At 44.5% G+C, this 18,633-nt stretch overlaps 1 protein-coding gene across 1 annotated transcript in view; it reads left to right on the forward strand.

Moving 5' to 3' along the window:
- The first annotated feature begins 835 nt into the window (after positions 1 to 835).
- The window catches only part of CD96 (CD96 molecule), a 46,741-nt gene continuing 28,943 nt past the window's right edge, over positions 836 to 18,633 (forward strand). The window contains 3 exon segments of the mRNA XM_065675992.1: positions 836 to 917; positions 3,366 to 3,529; positions 18,267 to 18,384. Of these exon segments, the coding sequence (XP_065532064.1) occupies positions 3,458 to 3,529; positions 18,267 to 18,384 (190 nt within the window). The 5' untranslated portion in view covers positions 836 to 917; positions 3,366 to 3,457.

The following is an 18,633-nucleotide window of genomic DNA, read 5'->3' on the forward strand; positions in this document are numbered from 1 at the left end:
GTAAAGGCGTGCGCTTTTGTTCAAGGCTTCAAACAATGCTTTTGAAAAGTGAGTGTAGTTGCTATGGAGAGGGAAGTCTCCTCTCCCCTCACCACCACCTCTCTTTCCCCCAAGAAATGTGGGTAGGCAGTGAACAGCACGACTTCCTTCACCCTCCTCTTGCAGCATGTTTCTGTACTGTTTCTGGGTACCAAAGGTGTCTAGAAACACCCATTTTTGTCTTTTATCAAGAAGCAGAATACATTGGAAGCTGTGGTCGCAGATCCCAAGGTGAGGACACAGCAGAGGAGATTGCCAGGTCTAAATACTGGCCTGAGATATCCCCCAAAAGAGCTGCATTTGAAGCAATGGAACAAAACGCATTTAAATCGGTTGGCTTTTCCACCATGGCGTGAAACCTACTGAAACCTTCACGCGGTAAATCCAGGCTCTGGTGCAGTAAAATGCCATCTTTTTGAAAAGAGGACTTGAAATGCACTCCGTACAATACAGGAGTAAATGAAAGCGATCACCTTTCAGTGGCTTAGATCTGGCCAGTGTGAAATAAGGGGTTTGGAGACAGGCGCATCCCTTATGGAAAGGGACGCGTTATTGAGTTCTCGTTGTACAGAAAATGCTATTGATCCTTGCAAGCATTCCCAGAGAGCTGTCATGAACTGGAGCAGGCCCTTGAGACTGTATTTACTCTGCCCAGTCTTCAGAAGCAGTTCAGTCAGGGTGGGGATGGAGGTACGTTATTGCTTTTCTCCTGCTTTCTTGCAGGTCAAGGAAAGTTTCTTCACTCCGAAGCTGTCAATCTAATGACCCTCACCAGAACCAATGCAGCTTGTATGGAAAATACGACTTTGTTTAATCGCACCATGAAGAAAAGAAGAAAATAAAGGAGAAAACAGGATTGAAAAATCATGCTTTCAGAGGTACAAATAGAGCACATAGCACTTCTAAAAAAGAGGGGAAATAAAAACCAGGCTGCATGCAATTTTTCCTGGCAGTGGGATTAAGACCCCTGATTAAATTTGTAAGAGAGGCAGTTACAAATATTTTGAGGCTCCACTGTTTTCTTTAACCAAATGTCATTAAAAAAAGAGAAATCTTTACAGGAGATGCCTCAAAAAATGACATTTTGGTTGGTTTTCCCCTGATTAGGAGAAAATTGGACTTCAGGAAAGTGGCTGGAGCTGCAGCTTTCCTGCTGCGGGAGAACACAGGGTACCTGAGATGCATTCGGGTCAGCTGCTGAGTCTGCTCATTACTCATGGTTTTACATATAGATGAGTGTTGCTTTGAGTCTTAAAATCCTGACTTGTTGCCACAGCTTGTTTTTTGTAACCAGTTGTGCTTTATGAGGAGCTATCAGTATACTTCAAGGCTTTGAAGCAGAAGGTGGTAGGAATAAATAGGTTTTACATAGCTCTATAAGTTCAATACGTATAAAGCATACATGGAATAAGAAAGTGAAGGCAACACTTTAATTTTTTCCAGCACTATTGCAAATAAAATGATTGTTTATCAATAAATACTTAATGCACTTTACAACCATATTATAGACACTGGGAGCTGAATGAATTTCAATTATGCAGACCAACGATATTGTGCCATCCATTATATAAATCAAACCCAGGCATAGGCCTATAAGCTTTTGCTGCTTCACTGATTTTTATTGCCATACAAAGTGATAACTGGAAGCCATATAGAACAAGGCAAATTAAGAATCTATTGTGGGGAAAATGCAATTGGAAATGAACATCCTCCTGGAAGCTACATTCACAAGCCAAATGCCTTGTAAGATTTCATCTTCTATGCGCAGTGTGATGATATTCCTGTGCATATATGGTTAAATTAATTTTCCCTTATCAGCTTAAAAATGTAGCTGGCTAAAATAGATTAGAACTGCATAATATGTTGGATCTCATTTTATTTAGGTGGAGAAGAGGAAAATACTTAATTTCAGCCTGGAATGGTATTGAGCAGAATAAATGATTGAGTTCAAACAAAGAGATCACGCATCCCGGGGTTTTCTCTTTTGTTGTGCGAATGAAATGATCTGTAAATTCATGACAAGATGATGATTTTCTCAGTTGCAGAACAGTGAAAGGCAAACAAAATGATTTCTTTGTGCTCAAACAGAAACTTCTGATCCCACTGGAGCCCAGTCCCACTCTTTGAAGGATTATGCAGTTTCTCAGGGTTCAGTCAGTCAGTTTGTGCCATTTGAGGCTAAGGAGGGATGAGGCAAGCTGTGTCCTGCAGGATTGTCCTGTAAATGAACTTATCTTCTAAGCAACTGAAAAATGCTCATGCCTGTTAATAAAACCGAGCTTGGTCCACAGAGGATAAGCAGTTGACTTTGAACCAGCCCCATCAAGCTGTACTATTAACCTGCCATTTAATTGTAAGATTAGATTTGCCTTTTTTTACCAGTGGTTTCAGTTCATCTGTAACTACGCTGAGCAAGTGGTGTCAAGGCCACTTGCCCTGGGGTGCCAGGCTTGTCCCTCTGCTAAACACACGCAGCAGCTCCTGGGGCCCTGAGGATGCTGTCCCCTGCACACAGCCCCACTGAAACCCATGAAATGGAAGACCATTTTGTTGTGAGTTAGTAAAAAACAGTACTCCTTGTTTGTTTGCTTTCCAATTCCGTTGTTTTCATTCTCCTTGTCACGTAAGTGCATCTGGAGGTTGGTTGGTTTTTACTTTCTCTTCTTCTTTCAGCCACAATGCTATGGAGAATTATTCAGCCTTCAGCTGAATAACTTCTGAAGAAGACATCTAGCCTGTGTCTTAGGTTCATGATTCAGTGATGAAACAACACAGGCAAGTAGCTGCAGTAGAAGGAGATTTTATTTTGATGGCTGTTTCTAGTTTCGGCCACGCAGATATCCAAAACTGCAATGTTACTGAATTGAAATGGTGATCGTTTCACTTTAAGATGAGATTTAATTGCTTTTCTTTAATTCCTCTTTTTGAATGTTAGGTATTTCGCAGTACTTCAGTGTACCAGATTTAATTCATACCTGTTTCTACTTGATCTTTAAGTAGACAGTATTTTGTGTGCTGAGCTTAACTTTTTGGCCAATGTGCCATTCTAGCAGCCAGGACTCACTCCTCTATATACCCTCTGTGGTGTAAACCTCCCAGTGTCTGGCTGCATTGCGTAACTCCCTAAGCACCTGATGGCACTGCTGTCTGTGCCTGAGCTTCCCACAGACCTGGATGGAAATCTCAGCTCTTTGGGAGCTTGGGAGCTAACCTCTGTTTACAGCACATCATTAGGACAGAAAATAGCTTCTTCAAACTGCATTTAATAAGGCAGATTTATCCTGAAGATGCCTTGAGTAACTCCTATGTTACTGTTCGTTACACAGCACTTCAAGGAGTACTATGGGTGAGTGGAGCCTCCAGATGAAATACACATCCCGCTATATGCCTTTTCTCTAGATGTCGCAATGCCATCTCTATGCAAGACCGTCAAAACAGTGGTAAGATGTCTGCTGACATGAAAGGGCTGCCCTTCTTTATACTCGGGGAGGTGAGTATTAAATGGCTTAATGAAGTGAAGTGATTCTGTCAGAATGTGGGGTTTTGTTGAAACCATAGAGGGACTGAATACCGCTGCTTTAGAAATTGTGACTAGATGATGTTCATTAAACAGCAGAAGAATTTGTTTTAATAAAATATAGGAAATAATTACTTTTTTTAGAAGTCTTGCATATCATAATTAAAACTGTCCATAGCTTTTTTACTCCATACCGGAAGTCTCGTGTGCCCAACAATGGGCCTCACTCTTGGCTTTTTACAACTGGTTTTGTGAAACACATTCCCTTTCCTTGCAGATCTCATGTAGCTCTATAGACCATCATGTTTCTAAGAAATGGTTGCTCCTTCCTAATTGAGGCACATCCTATTTGGGAACCAGAGGAAATGAGAGAGGTTGAAATAAACCGTGAATAACGATAATCTACCTAGGTATTTATCACCTGATTTTACCAGTAACAGCAATGTCATTGGGTCAATTTAGTAAACTAAATCCGGTTGAAATGCTTGTCATAGTAACTTATTCTGTTTGAGTTCTTTGTGGTACAAATCGAATGTTTTAAACTGTCAACACTTATGTTAGCAGGATTTTAAATGTCACTTTCAATGCTAAATCCCTTTATTATAGGGAGGTGAAATAAGGAAGACTCTTGAAGGCGCCACAGATTTAGTATATAAAATTAGAGTTAATTTTAAAAACTAATTTGTGGCAAAAAATAGGAAAAAATCCTCACTCTTCTCCCTCCTCCCTCCAGCCTACCCCCAGGTGGAGAGTGGAAGTGGCAGCTATTGTGGTAAAACATTCCTTGGTCTATGTTGGAGGAAATGAAAAACCATTACATGGATAATCGACTGAAAGTGCAATGAGATACTCAGAGAATCCATCAGTGAAAGGATGGCAAGCAATTGCTAAAGACAGCCCTTTCTAAATGTAGGTTTATTGCCAGAGGATGGAAAATTGAGAGAGAATTTGCAAACAATTGAATTTATGGTAATGACATACAAGTGTATTTTACCACCAAAGGAAAACACAGAGCAAATATAAAAGACAAAATACACCAATATCCCATGGAAACCCTTGTGTTTTGCCTATTATCTTTTGGTACTGGAAACTGTAATATTCTGATATGAAAATCAAGTACATTGCAAAATGCATCAGAAGGCAGTGACTGGGTGATGCTCTGCTCTGTGTCGGCTTTAAGGTGAATTGTTGGACTAAAACCAATTCATGAGCAACGAGGAGCTTGCTCCTGCATACTCAAGGTATCTTTGTTTCTTAGCTCCAGTGATACCTGGCGGGTCTGATGCCCTTGCCTTGGCAGTTTATGTGTAAATCACCTAGGGATAAATTGAGTCAATCTGAATTTTAAACCTGTTTGAAAATGCATTGTCACTAGGTCTATTGAACCAGCAGAGGTGACTGCTAGATGACAGGCAGGAAGAAAACAATTACCTGATGGGCTCGGAGATGGAGCCTCCCAATAGCCAAATAAACTGGGAAGGGGGAAAAATCTTCTGCCAGAGGCCAAGGACACCTCTTCTGGACAAAGCCCCAAAGTCTGGCAGTGCTAAAACCCTGTGGCTGAAACACCACAGGCACCAGGAAACCTAAGCTTCGAGATAGCCTGTGCTCGGTGGGCAGGCCAGCATTGAGGGGGGCATGGGAAAGGCTTTCCTCTAAGGAGTCTTTTGATTTTTGCATGCAGAGAAATCGCTGGCATGTTTCCAAAGAGGTTATTTATGTGTGGTTTGGGTTTTCGTCTGGTTTACTCCATGTTCCCACCTCATGGTGCCAGCAGCCTGCTTCTACAGCCATGCCTCCCCTGGTAACCGTGGGGGCTCAGGGTGCCCCTGCTCCTACCTGATCACTGCTGCCCCATCCATATAACCAACCTCACTGCGCTAATGCTGGCTGGGCTGGGGAAATGCCCTATCTTTAAAGGCAACCTGGGATTTTGTATTGTTTTGCATTCTAATGTGTAGTTCTTCCTACTGCCAAGCAGAGTCGATGAGAGGGTGCTGATGGGATTTAGTAGAATGGGAGCCAGTGCTTGGTTCAAGCTTTCTTTATTCCCTTTGACACACCTTACTGGCTAGGACAGTGGGCATTGATGGGGTTACCTGCTCTGTTGCTACCCCTGGCTGCTGAGCTGTGAGTCCGGAGATAATTCCCTGCAAAGCACTGTGGGGATGGAGGGTTTGTTAGATTCATCTTCTGTAGATTTTGGGTTGGGAATAATGATTGAAAACAGTAAAAAGTGTGTCTAAAATAATCCATGTCAATTCATTTCATTCAATAGTGTCTGCTCTCCCTGAGATGGGCATAGAGCTGAGCCTAAGTTTTGCTAAGCTGATTTTTCTGTAAGTGTTCTGCAAAGACTGAACCTGCAAACAAGCTTCCAATACTAAAAAGGTCTTAGCCTGGAGGAACAGAAGAGCAAAACCATCTTTGTAAAGAACCTAAACCAATAATTAAAAATCCAGTTTCTAGGAATTACTTCACAGAACTTACTAGCAAGCGCCAAGGATGAAAGATGGAGAGCTTTGAAAACAGTAGAAGGTTGCTCTAAGGTAACCAGCAGTGAGATAGTTTCTGGCTTTCAAACCAGTATGGGACAAGGAGAGCCCAAAGCAATTAACTGGAGAAATGAAACTGAGCGCATCTCAGCCTGCCCCTGCTGAGAGCAGAGCTCAGAGGATGTCACCAAGTATGAACAAAGACATGAGAATGGCCAGCTGATGGCCCTGCCGAGGTGCTGGGACAAGCTACTGTCAGGTGAAATATCTCTAAGCCAAGCCTATGTTTTAAAGGTAAAGCATTGAATGTTAATGGCTTGGGCTGTGGCACAGCCTTGCCTCTCTTCCCATGAAAGCCTTTCCTAAAATTCTAATTATCATGCATTGCAGCGTTGCTGTCATTAATGACTGTACCTTTCCTGCAGTAAAACACATCTGATTTAGGAGAGGTTTTTTGTTTTACGTTATTTCACCCTTAGCATACCAATTTGCTATGTCTCTGGAAAGCCCATAAATGACAGGAGCACAGATATGTGAGTTCTATTGAAAGATTTAAGCCCGTCATTCCAAGAAGTGTAGTTGTCTTGGCAGCAAACAAGGATTTAAGTACCTTTGAGACATTTGCCTTTAATTGTGGAGGAATGGCATCACCAGCTGCAAAGCTGTTTAACCCTCAGAAATGCTTGTCTTATTCATTAGCATCTCATTGAGGCGCTGATTACAAAGAGGAGGAGTGGAGGGGTACCTGTAGCATAGCTGCCTTGGCTGGGGGGCAAGCAGAGCCATGTGAGTTCAGCTGAGCCTGGCCTCAGGAGATCTCAGGCACCTCCAAAGAGTTTATTTCTTTGAGTAGCTGAAGGTCTGCAGTGTGGTAACATGATGTGACAGGCAGCAGCAATTGTACCTTAGCTAGAGGGAAGAGTTCAAGGGTAGCCACAAACCTGATAAAGTTGGGGAGCAACCGTATGAGTGTTGAGGGCTGGGATGGAAGCTTCATAGGGCGCAAAGACCAGGGTCATGTTCCCCCTGTCTTTGTCTTAAGCATCCGGGAGTTTGCTGTGTGCTCTTCAGCTCTTGTGATAAAAGGTGTGTATCTAAAAACCAAAACCAAAACCCAACCCCAAACAGAGCCTCAAACTTTATAAAAACTCCATTTTCCCCAATTTCTTTTGATATTAGGAAAGAAACTGGGTGTCCCTTGACAGCCATTTTGGAAACGCAGCGGTAGAATTCACCACGGATAAAATCCTCACGACTGTGCTGTCCCTCTAATGATGAATGCTTCAAACCCTGTTTGTCAGAAAGCTGTGTTGGGCTTTCTAAGCACTGATATGCAGCCACGGCTGCTGCTTTCTCTCCATGAGCTGCCTCTCCCACCAGCCACTACCAGCACGGTGGTGGGAGGCAGCTTGAAATCACCAGCTAGTCCTAACTAGTGCTCAGCAGGCTGTCCTCGTCCCTTCTGCCTCCTCCTATGCCCCAGCTAGGAATCCTAATATACTCAGCTCTCTTTAAGTATGGGTCTGATTTGACATCTCCAACTTTCCTGATTCAATAGAAAGGCTGAAAAGTAGGAAACACAACACTGCACCTGGTGAGCTCCAGCACCATAAAAATGCTTTCAAAAAGGCTGGATTTGGGCTCTTCTTTTATATAAATTAAATTAGTTCTTTACAGAGGGAACTGTGCATTTCCTTGTCAATCACTTCCTTCTGCCAAGTGCTCAGCTTTCATTCTGGGTCTGCTCACCATCAGCTCTGTCTTCAATTTATTCCGTATAAATTGAGATGCTGTAATTGGACTTCTCCAAGTCTGCACAGCCTTGTCTTAAAGTACCCCAAGTGTCTTATTGAGGTTTCGATTTCAACTCTGATAGACTACAGGCATCCTGCTTGTTTGTTTATTAGGCAGCTTCTTATCTCAGTTGTAGCCTTTAAGAAACTCCATCATTTTAGTTGCACAGCTCCATTAATTAGGCTCCCTGCTTTTCCAGTCTGGCTGGTGCTTCCTTAGCCTACATGAAGAGAGCAGAATTAAACAGTGTAAGAAGAAAAATGTTACCACTGTTAGCAGTCAACAGTGTAAAGAACCCTGGTCATACACATCAGATGCTGAATCCTGTAAAGCTGGGGTGTTGAGCAGATCACAAGGGTGCTAACACAAAACCAGGGTGGAAAAGATTAATGAGATAGGATAGATTACCTTTTCACAAAAAACGTTATTCCCTTTTTCCACTGTCAGCCTGTACCAAGTACATACTCACTGGGAAGATGAGCTTGACTTGAGGTTGCAGGTATACATCTGAATCTCCTTCAAATCGCAACAGGCACCTGAGAGGCTGCTAAAGTACAAATACTCTGATTTTTCACCTGCAGTAATACCTGAAGTTTGGAAAAGATTGAGGCTTTATAAATGTCATTTATCCCCTGGAGAAGGGAGCCTGACTAGAATGCATTTGAAGGCGCTGCAAATTAGAACTGGTTTTACCATGTATTCCCACTGGTGAGCACGCATAACAGCAACAAATATTTACCCAGATGGATGAACACAAGAATCAGTTTTGGCCTTGAGCTGTCACCACTCCTACCCAGTCACATATTTCATGGGTGGGTCTTGCTGAGAGCATCTTCCTTGCTGAGAGCATCGGGGTGTCTCCAGCTGTTTGCCAGCCCTTCCCTCTCTTCAGTGGGTTGCTGCCATCAGGCTGTGCCAAGTATACCAGTCACCGGAGCCAGTCCATCTGCTACCCTTTCACAGGGGAGCAATTTGGGGCTTTTTCTGGAGGTCAGCAGCACTGCCAGGGTCATGTGCGACATGTGGCACTGCAGAAGCCTGACAAAAGGTTAAATCAGACACTTGCCTGGCACTGTTTTAATCACTCACTAGGATAGCGCAGGGTACTGCCTGCCAGTGCTGTTGCTCATTTAGCCACCTTTACGTGTTGTTGAGGCAGGAAGAAGTCTTAACGAATTATTGCCGGCTGAGGAGCATGGGTGTAGTGCTGTGTCATAGAACAGGACGTTTTTAAACTAATTTCAGTTTTTCTGGGTCACAGTTTAACTCCTTTCCTTTGAACTCCTGAAGGGGAATTCAATCTGTGCTCAGTGTTAAGGGTTTTTCTTCCCTCCCCGCCTTTGGCAGAGACGTGAATGCCTTCATTTTTCAAACAGAGAGGCTGATCCCATAACTCAGATGAAGAAGCTGCCTCACAGGCATGACACTGATCAGCAGGGAAAACTGATCCTTATGTGCAGGGTCTGAGACCCGAAAAGTGTGACTTGCATACTGAGATTCTTTCCTTTCGACAAGTAACTGGTTTCTGCAGTAAGATTAACTTTAGCTGATACCGTTTTAAGGCTAAATCATGAAAAAGTCCGGAAGAAGTCAGATGAACTTCAGCTGTCAAAAATGCAATGGCATATTACAGAAGGGTTTGCTGGGGATGGTGATAATACTGGCAGCAAAATCAGGGCTATCGCAGCACAACGTTTTGGCGCCTGCTTTCCCCCTGCAATTATGCTTGTGGGCTAGCAAGCATTTCCAGGCCCCTTAAAATCGACCGAGAGTTACATAGCTATGTATTAAAGTGTACAGGTATAAGATGTTTCCTTCAATTGATTCTTCATGCAAAGAGTAGGGACCATGGGTGATTGTTGAGCTTTCTCACTTGAGAATCACAGGAGACTTTGGGACGGGCAATGCTGGGGTGCCCTACCCAGCCTGTTTCCCCGCTCCAAAGCAAGAGCACTAGCCTGCGTGTGCAAACTAGTAGCTTGAAAACACCCCAACAAAACACATCACCAGCTGCATAATTCAGAGCCCTCTCCATCTCTATACTGCATCTCAGGAAGGACTGGCAGGGTCTCAAATGCTTAAAAGCCAAGGGGGCTGGGAAAAGTCCTAGCAGGAGGTGATGGCTGCACGCACATGGCAGCAGCCAAACATGCTCCATGCACCTTGTCCCCAGTAGCCTGGCGGGCAGGGCAGCTGCTTTGCTCCTTAGCCTTTCTCTGGGTTTACTGCTTTGCACATGAAATGAATACGATTTGTCATGAAAAAGATGCACATTGACCATCTGTGTTAATAATTGACTTAACAAGGATCTAACCGCCTCTAGCTCATCCTAGAGAAGTTAATTGAGGGGATTGTGTTTATAATCTGCCTTGAGAGTCCTAATCTTCTGTTCTGGTGCTGCCAAGCCACGGATTGATGGATTGATTTTGGTCTCTTGGAGGAAAATAGCAACCTCCTGAGACAGACTTTGGCAGGTTCCCAAAGAGAAAGTACACAGCATGGGGGACCAGGGGAAAAATAATATAGGCTTCTTCATGGTGTTTAAATGTTAGTTGTTAAATCCTGCTTCCTAGGAAATGGGAACCAGTACATTTCAAGCTTTTAGGTATGCTCCAGGCCCTATGAAAAACCTGCTGTTGTTAACATGGGAACTTGTGTCTTTTTGTACAGGCGATGGGTGATGTTCGTTTCCTGAGGGCCCGTAGGAGCGGTTTGAATAACAAAACAAACCAGGAAGCTTTTCAGGTTTTCCCCTTGCCTTTGGGAGGTGGCAGGTGAGGTCTTACTGAGGTTAACTCCCTCCTGGGCCTTGCAACCTCCTGTCCAGAGGAACTTCGCAACTGCTTGAGCTACTGCACCATGAGCAAGTCAGGGGGTAGCAAAACACGGTTCTAGTGAGAGGAGAAAAGGTCACCCATAGCGAAAGACTGCTAAAAAATGCAGGAAAGGATGCTGGGGAGCCCGTCAAGAGATCTAATTCTTCATTCTGTGCTAAAGCCAAACTGCACCTAACCTCCTTTTCGGTTAATATTTTTATAGATAATAATCCTAAGCATAAAATTGCTAATATACCTGCTCTGTTCTATATCTTCTCCATGTCAAAACAGTAGATTACTTCCCTGAGAAAATCCTAGTTCTTTCCTGTGGGCAGCTAGTGTATGATGTAGGCGCCAATCCCTTAAAGCTGAGCACGTGCAGGAAAAGTAGTCAATCCTCCTGTTATTCCAAGGAATACGTTTAATGCACCCAGTGTTTTGAGGTGGGCAAAATCCATGCGAGTATAATAAAACATATCTTCTCTGTGAATGAGCCACATCCATAGGCTGCTTCTTTCCCTTTTTGTTTCATATAAGGGTTGTTAAGCATTACTGTTGTTCAAACCATTGAACTATATATGAATTTTCTTTAAACTTACATTTCTTTCATTATCCACCTTGCGCTCTTCTGCTTCCTGGGAAACAGAGCCAGTGCAAAGCAGGAAGCCTGCCAGGGAAGTCCAATATCTGAGGGTGCTATGAGATTACAGCCCAAATCTAATAAGGATAGATTAGTTTTATTTCCCATTTAGCCATGAGCATTGCTGGTAGAACAAGATATTAAATCAGGCTTCTAAAATTGTACCTGCACTCTGAGCAGCTGGTCAGCTATACTCATCACCAGGCCCAATACCTTCTCTTGCATCCTGAAAGACCACGGCCAAGCCTTTGCACAAGCACCGCAAGCCAAATACGACTCTGGTGTGTTCAGGTAAATGACTGCAATGAGCCTGAAATGATTTTGACCCAGCTTCTTGCAAACAGATCCATGGCACTTCTAAATCTGTTTTTTCATGCAACTCTGCTGGGCTTTCTTTTCCTTCTTGACAAGCTCTTTGCTGTAGTGTAGCATCTGTTAGAGAAACACACCACTGTGAGTCAGTGCGATTTGAAAGGGAGAAAGAGCGACTGGTAATGGCTGTGGCTGCTTTAGTTTGCATGATGTTTGCTGCTTCGGCTGCTGCGCAGCTGAGCAGGGGGTAGGGGAGGGAAGTGTCCTCTGGAGAGTCTGATTCACAGCAAGCCAACTTGGTTCAGTTCTGTAATGAGAAATTTTCCCTCGTTTGCAGTTAAAATGTCAAATACCATTAGAAGTATTTGATTTGTGCTCAGTCACAGTGCAATTCTCCAGTTTACTGACTTTGAGGAAAGTCTTGCAAGATGCTTCTTCATTTTTCTCTTTTAAATCCAATTATGACAACAGACTGAAATTAATTTCCTGAGTCATTGATTTTCCAAGGGGCAGAAGGTGGCTTCATCCTTTTGGGAAACAAGACTTGCGGAACACAGGCGGTTTTCCTTGTCTACACAGCGGTGCTCTTTTGGGGACACACAGTCTGGAAGAGCCCAGGTGCCACCCCTTGACTTGGCCAGTGCTCTGGTTAGGCACTTAAACCCACTGAACCGCCGCATATTCATTTCAGAAATAGAGGCAATCATGCAAAATAGAAGTTAACTGCTCTGGTAGAGGTCTCAAATGACTTCATTGCCATTAGCAGCATTGCTAAGCTTAATCAGCTGTGGAGAAGTTAAAGCATAACTTCATTTCAGGTGGGAGGAGGAGCAGTGTTCAGCCAAGTGGTGCCTGTGTGTCAGTAGGTCACAAGTGGGCTCCTGAGAGCAGGTATGTCACACATCAGTGACCAGATGGAAGGAGTATTGAGGACAAGGGGTCAAACTGGGAAGAGGGCTAATGGAGGTGACTACCAGCTTACTCTTGGTTTGCAACCAGAGCTCCAGCCCAAGTGACACTGATGGTGATTTTCATGAGGTGATCATGAAGACAGGCTGAGAAAGTTGGGGCTGTTCAGCCTGGAGAAGAGAAGGCTGCGTGGGGACCTCATAGCAGCCTTCCAGTATCTGAAGGGGGCCTATAGGGATGCTGGGGAGGGACTCTTCATCAGGGACTGTAGTGACAGGACAAGGGGTAACGGGTTCAAACTGAAACAGGGGAAGTTTAGATTGGATATAAGGAGGAAGTTCTTTACTGTGAGGGTGGTGAAGCACTGGAATCGGTTGCCCAGGGAAGTTGTGAATGCTCCATCCCTGGCAGTGCTCAAGGCCAGGTTGGACAGAGCCTTGGGTGGGATGGTTTAGTGTGAGGTGTCCCTGCCCATGGCAGGGGGGTTGGAATTGGATGATCTTGAGGTCCTTTCCAACCCTGACTATTCTATGATTCTGTGCTTGTCCATCCTCTGCTTTGGACAATGAACATGTGATCAGTGACTCTTTTAAATCCCCACTAATACAGATACGATGCTTCGCTGAAGCCAGAAGCAGTGCAGCCCTTCCTAGTGTTGCTTCAGGAGATGACAGTCCCAGCCAGAAACTGGACGTTATTCTACATGGGTGCTGACCCTTACAAACCAACTAAAAGCTAGAATTCTTACTTCATTTTAGTGGTGGCTGAAAGTTTAGGAGCTCATACTGAATGCTAAAAGAGGTGTTATCTGTTGAAAACTATCTTAATTCCCCATCCTTTTCTTCAGCTGCTTGGCTGAGTGCTCTTGAAGGAGATAGGTATTCAGTGCACGTTGCTGCACGAACAAGGCCTCGCGGGCTCCTTAGGGCAGGTTCACATTATGCCTTTGAGCAGAAAGTGAACCAAAAGGAACCACATCTGAAGTAGTTAATGTTACTCTCCGTATGGCCTGGAAAATATCATTATGTAAAAATACCCCAGAAGTTTCCTATTATCTATTTTATATTCCAGCTCCTCCGGTCCAATACTTATCCTATCTAACTACAGGCTGTTAAAGTCTATTGAGATACCCAGGTTTAGGAAAACACTTGCCTGATGCAGCACTCGCATAAAGTGCACTTAGCTCTGTGTTGCCTTCTGGAGGTGCCTCTCGCCTTTCCAGGACCTGGATGAGGTGTCCTGCTCTGAAGGATTCCAAGCTAAACCACTCTGGGAGTCCAAACATGAGCTCCACGGAGGTACAGTTTCTTCTCTGCAGAGCTGGGCTTAACATGAAAAACAATCTCTGCTTTGCTTTTCTCATTTGTACTTCATCACTTTTCTAAAGAGACATAGAATTAGGGCATAGGGGGCAATTTATAGATGATATAATAATATATATATGTTATATATAAATATATATATAGAATATATAGAATAATATAGATAGATAGATAAATAGATAATAATGATAGATGATGGATGGATGGGATGGTGATGGGAGAGATATCTCGCTTTCCTGTGGCTGCTTCTGACATGTTGATAGCATGAAAGGTATTTACAAGGGCTACAGAGATACTGCTTACAAACAAACTCATTAATATCTGATGCTTTCAGAGTGTTCTGTCCAAGAAAACAAAATCCAAGTTATGGCTCTCAATGTCACAGTAACTTGGCCTTTTATTGCTGTAAATTGTCTTGTTGTTTTATAATGAAAAGAGCTGCTGCCCTCAAATTGTCACTGCTACTGTATCTGAGCTTAACTTTCACACCCTTAATCTTTCCTATCTGATGCGTTTCTTCAGTGGTGGACTGCTTAAACACCCTGGCAGAAAACGGGGCTGCATTATGTGAGACGCAGCCTGCGGATGTGTGCGTGCAATCGCAAGGGAGGAGAAGGAAGAAGCGGAGTGAGAAACCCCCTTCTTCCTCCTCCCTGACATAGAAGAGGCAGTGCTGCAAGCAGGAGAGAGGCACAAGAGCTAAGGGAGGGAAGGGGCTACTGAGGAAGCATGAGGTTACTGAAAAAGCCCCGTGGGGATCCCACTGCCCCTTGCCATGCTGACCCCCAGCCCCTGCCACCGCATCATCCACCCCTCCATAGGGTGCTGTGGACGAAGTTGCCTGCCAGCTACAGTGTTATTAGGATGCTTTTCAAAGTTCACAACCGAACCACAGTGACAAAGGGGGAGTTTCTGTGCCAAGCACCAAGCGAACCTGAAAGGTTAGCTCACCCTTAATGAAATTCCTGCTTCAAAGTCTCCATCTTTCTTTCACTGGGGAGCAGCGTTTTCTTTAAGCAGTGTTTAGAGGACACCAGTCTGCAAGGGTAATCATCCTCGCCGCTGGCAGGAAGAGCTCGCACGCTAGCGTTTCTGAACAGGCGCTCTTTGTGAATAATTGAATTTGTCTCTGGAGATCAGGATTTCTTTTTCTGTGGGACTGACTGCAGCTCTGCTTCTTAGGCGCAGCTCGCTGCGATTGAGGCAGAAGAATTGTATTGCAGTCGCAGTGGAGGGGTTTGTGAGTATGATGCATAATAGGGGTGATTGCCATGGAAAGAATCATTTGTAGAATCCAAAAAAACATCTCATGAGGCAGCAGAGGCATCCTTAAGCAGTGGGCAGAGCCCCACTCTGCACTGCAAGGACCCCAGCATGTGCGATGCTCGTAGCCCATTGATTCCTGACAGTGCTGCCACCACCTGGGATGCAGGGGAGGACCAGTCAGGCCAACTGCTTGCCCGGGGCAAAAGAAAGCATTGCGGTTCACGTATGCCCTGACAACACGTTGTTTGTCTGGGTGTAGCCTCGTTTCCTTTGAAACCTCCTAGGTTTGTGGTGGTTTCTTGGTCTCTCTGGAACAGCACGTGTACCATGATGGAAAAAGCCCTGCATCCCACCTCTGAGACAAACATCCCTGCAGCTGCCCCGTCAAGGAAAACGCAGTTACAGATATGTCCTCCCTCCAGCTACCAATGAGGTCCACTGTGCCTGGGCATTGTCAGCATCTCTTCTCATCCCTTCTGTGTTTAACATCCCACCTTGGCACCTAGGAACCTCTCATAGTAACTGGCACTGCTGTGAGTGGGACCTCACGTGTCTGGCTCCAGAGAAGAGATGGGTCCCTGCCAGTAGACTTAAGCGATGTGTCTCAAAAGTGTTTCTTGATGTCGTGTTCAGAGGCCGGGCTTAGCTGTTCGTTCACATTAAGGTCAGCAGAGGGGTGAATGAATATTTCAGACTCTGGGATTAAGGCAGGAATTGGGGCAAAACACATTCTGAAGTGACTAAAAACCCATCGAGCTGGGAGGTTTCTCTTTTGTCTTTCATCTCTAAGCACAGTGACAACACTGGGGGGCTGTATTCAGCCAACACAATGAGACGTGGCAGCAGTGTATTTTTAGGATGTTATTATGGGTGTGGGGGAACAAATTCTAAGGGCAAGACACAGCTATCTTCTAACTCAAACAAGCTGCTCAGGAATTCCTGGGCTATTGAATATAGCACATGGCACTTGGGCTGTCTGGTTGTATGGTGATACATGTTTCAGATCAATAAAAAGGCTCATCTGAGACTTTTTTCTCTTCCACATGTTACACAAAATACATTCTCTCCTGGTACAAAGCTTACATGAACTGCTCAGCAGGAGAAGCTAAGGTAACTGTACTCACTAATGAAAGCCCAGATTCTAAACCGAAGTCCAATTCTGTTGGACCCTAGTATCTGCAGGTAAACTCTGGGTTCTTTGTGTTCTCTGCTCTGAATTGGAAACCAGAGCATGCATCTTTAATAACATTTACTCCCTTCTGTGGCTGTCAATTACAATGGCTTGGATATTCTGTTCATCCTCAACTTCAGGACTTCTTGATCCTCTGAGGCAGATCTTTCTCTGCCAGGCTTCTGAGTGACAAGCAGAGATTTCATCCTCAGAGGCAATTCCCTTAGCAGTAACCCCTGCATCCAGTACTACAACTGCTTTTAGCACATTTCCTCAGGTAGGGGGGAGCAATGCAAACAGAAAAGGAACTGTGCAGCAGCATTTATCCCCTAAAGACATGTCTGGATGCCTGACCATAGCCTGGCCAGCACTATAAGCTGTTCCAGCTGAAGACCTTAGCCCGCTTAAACACCCTAACAAAAGGTTGCATATGGACAAATTAGGGAAGTGGTATAGATGTTGTGGTAGTGCATAAAATAAAGAAATGACCAGTGGAGTTTTGCTTTTTTACTTTGAGCTCTGTGCCTTGCGTGCTGCAGTTATGGAGAGCTCCATGGTCAGTGAAAGCAGACAGAGGGGAAGGAAATGGAAAGTGGTTGGAAAGAAGTTTGCAGGTGGCAGCTGGCACTTTCCATAGGCCTTGTCTGAGGTGCAGAGAGGATTATCATTGAAGAAAGCGGCCAAAAAAAGCACCAAGGTCTCCTCTCAGTTGTTTCAGAAACAACATGTCAAGACCCAGGTCATACAGCCATGGACCAGCCCCTCAAGGGAGGGCACTGGTAGTGGATACAGGTTTGAGGGACTATGATGTTGGTTGGGGCTTTCAGCAACCTGGTGTTGTGGAGGGTGTCCCTGCCCATGGCAGGGAGGTTGGAACTGGATGAGCTTTAAGGTCCTTTGCAACCCAAACCATTCTATGATTCCATGATCCAGGACACATGCTTTCTATGCCCTGATGGGTGGGCTGTAATTGGCTTTCTGCTGGAGTGCAAGGGGTGAGGTTTCCTCAGGCCTCTGGGGAGGGAACTACTGAGGGTAACCCCTCCCTCTGTGTGAAGAGCCAGCAGATAATGTACGTCCACACTATATGAATGAGGTGTCCTGCCCTGCAGTTTTGGTTTTGGGGAAACAAGTGTGATAAGCAAGAACTCAAATCTGCTCCTGAAAAGCCACACCACCAGGTCCAATTTACGTACCACTTGCTTGCAATGAGATGCATCACTGATAGGTGTATGCCTAGTTCATGGAAACACAATGTGCTTCGAGGGCAGTTTGGAAGGATTTACACTTGTCCTGCAATAAAGACAGATCACAGGACTGGCAGGAACCAGTCCATGCACGAGGGTGCTGCCATTGTCGAAGCTACCAGCTGAATGGAGAATGAACAGGGGTTAACCACGCCAAGTGATGGTGTTGTGTGGTGCTGCAATTCTTCATCCTGCTCAGAATAATTAATGGTCTCCTTTTCTGGAGAAAAAAAAGAGAAAGAATAAATAAGGTGAAGCTGGAAAACTCTTAATTTACTCTGTTTTAATGTAGGGACATTAGTTTGGTCGTTATGGAGGGGTTTTTAAACAGAGCGTAATTTTAACCTGAGTGTAGAGAATGTGGGAATAACCTACTTGAGCTATTTTGGACTAACACAGTGAAGGAAAGGAAGCAGGCAAAAAAAGCCAGCTTTTTTGTACACTATGTACCCTATATTCAACCTTAGCCACCAGACAAGTGTTTGAGAGACTGCAAACCAGTAAACTGCTCACTGAGTTTATTTGAAAAGGCAAAGGAAAGTACAAAAAGTACAGGTCTTCAACATGGGCTTAGAGTCCAGGTAGTGCTTTCAACATAAAGGTTTCACAAGATGCGCTAATTCTATCGCTCCGGCAGGAAACTGAGGCTTTCACATCTAATGAAGCGTTTCTTTGAAGTCACGCTAAAACGATGAGCGTGACTGTGCACAGGGCAGATCATTTCAACTTCCTTTTCAGGGACACTGCAAGGAGCGGGCCAAGAGAGCTACGTATTTACCAAAGCATCATCGGGTGAGGATGGGAAAAAGGTGCCTCTTCTCCCTCCTTTGTTTGCTCTTGGTGGCCAGCATTGCAGGTAAGCGTGCCAATGGGCCTCCTTGACTCAGCTTATGACAGAGGGTGGCAATGGGCAGGGTGGCATGTGCAGGCTGGGCTCAGCATGTCTCAGCAGGGCAAGCTGTCGGTGCTAGCAATGATTTTCTGTTTCCTGACAACTTTCTAGTAACCCCAGTTATAATGTGCAGCCAGTAAGGACTAAATGGGTTGCACTGACGCGCAGATTACTTTATACAAAATACCACGTTTTCACCAGAATTATCACTGA

The sequence above is a fragment of the Lathamus discolor genome, chromosome 4 (assembly GCF_037157495.1).
Source record: "Lathamus discolor isolate bLatDis1 chromosome 4, bLatDis1.hap1, whole genome shotgun sequence".
NCBI lineage: Eukaryota > Metazoa > Chordata > Aves > Psittaciformes > Psittacidae > Lathamus > Lathamus discolor.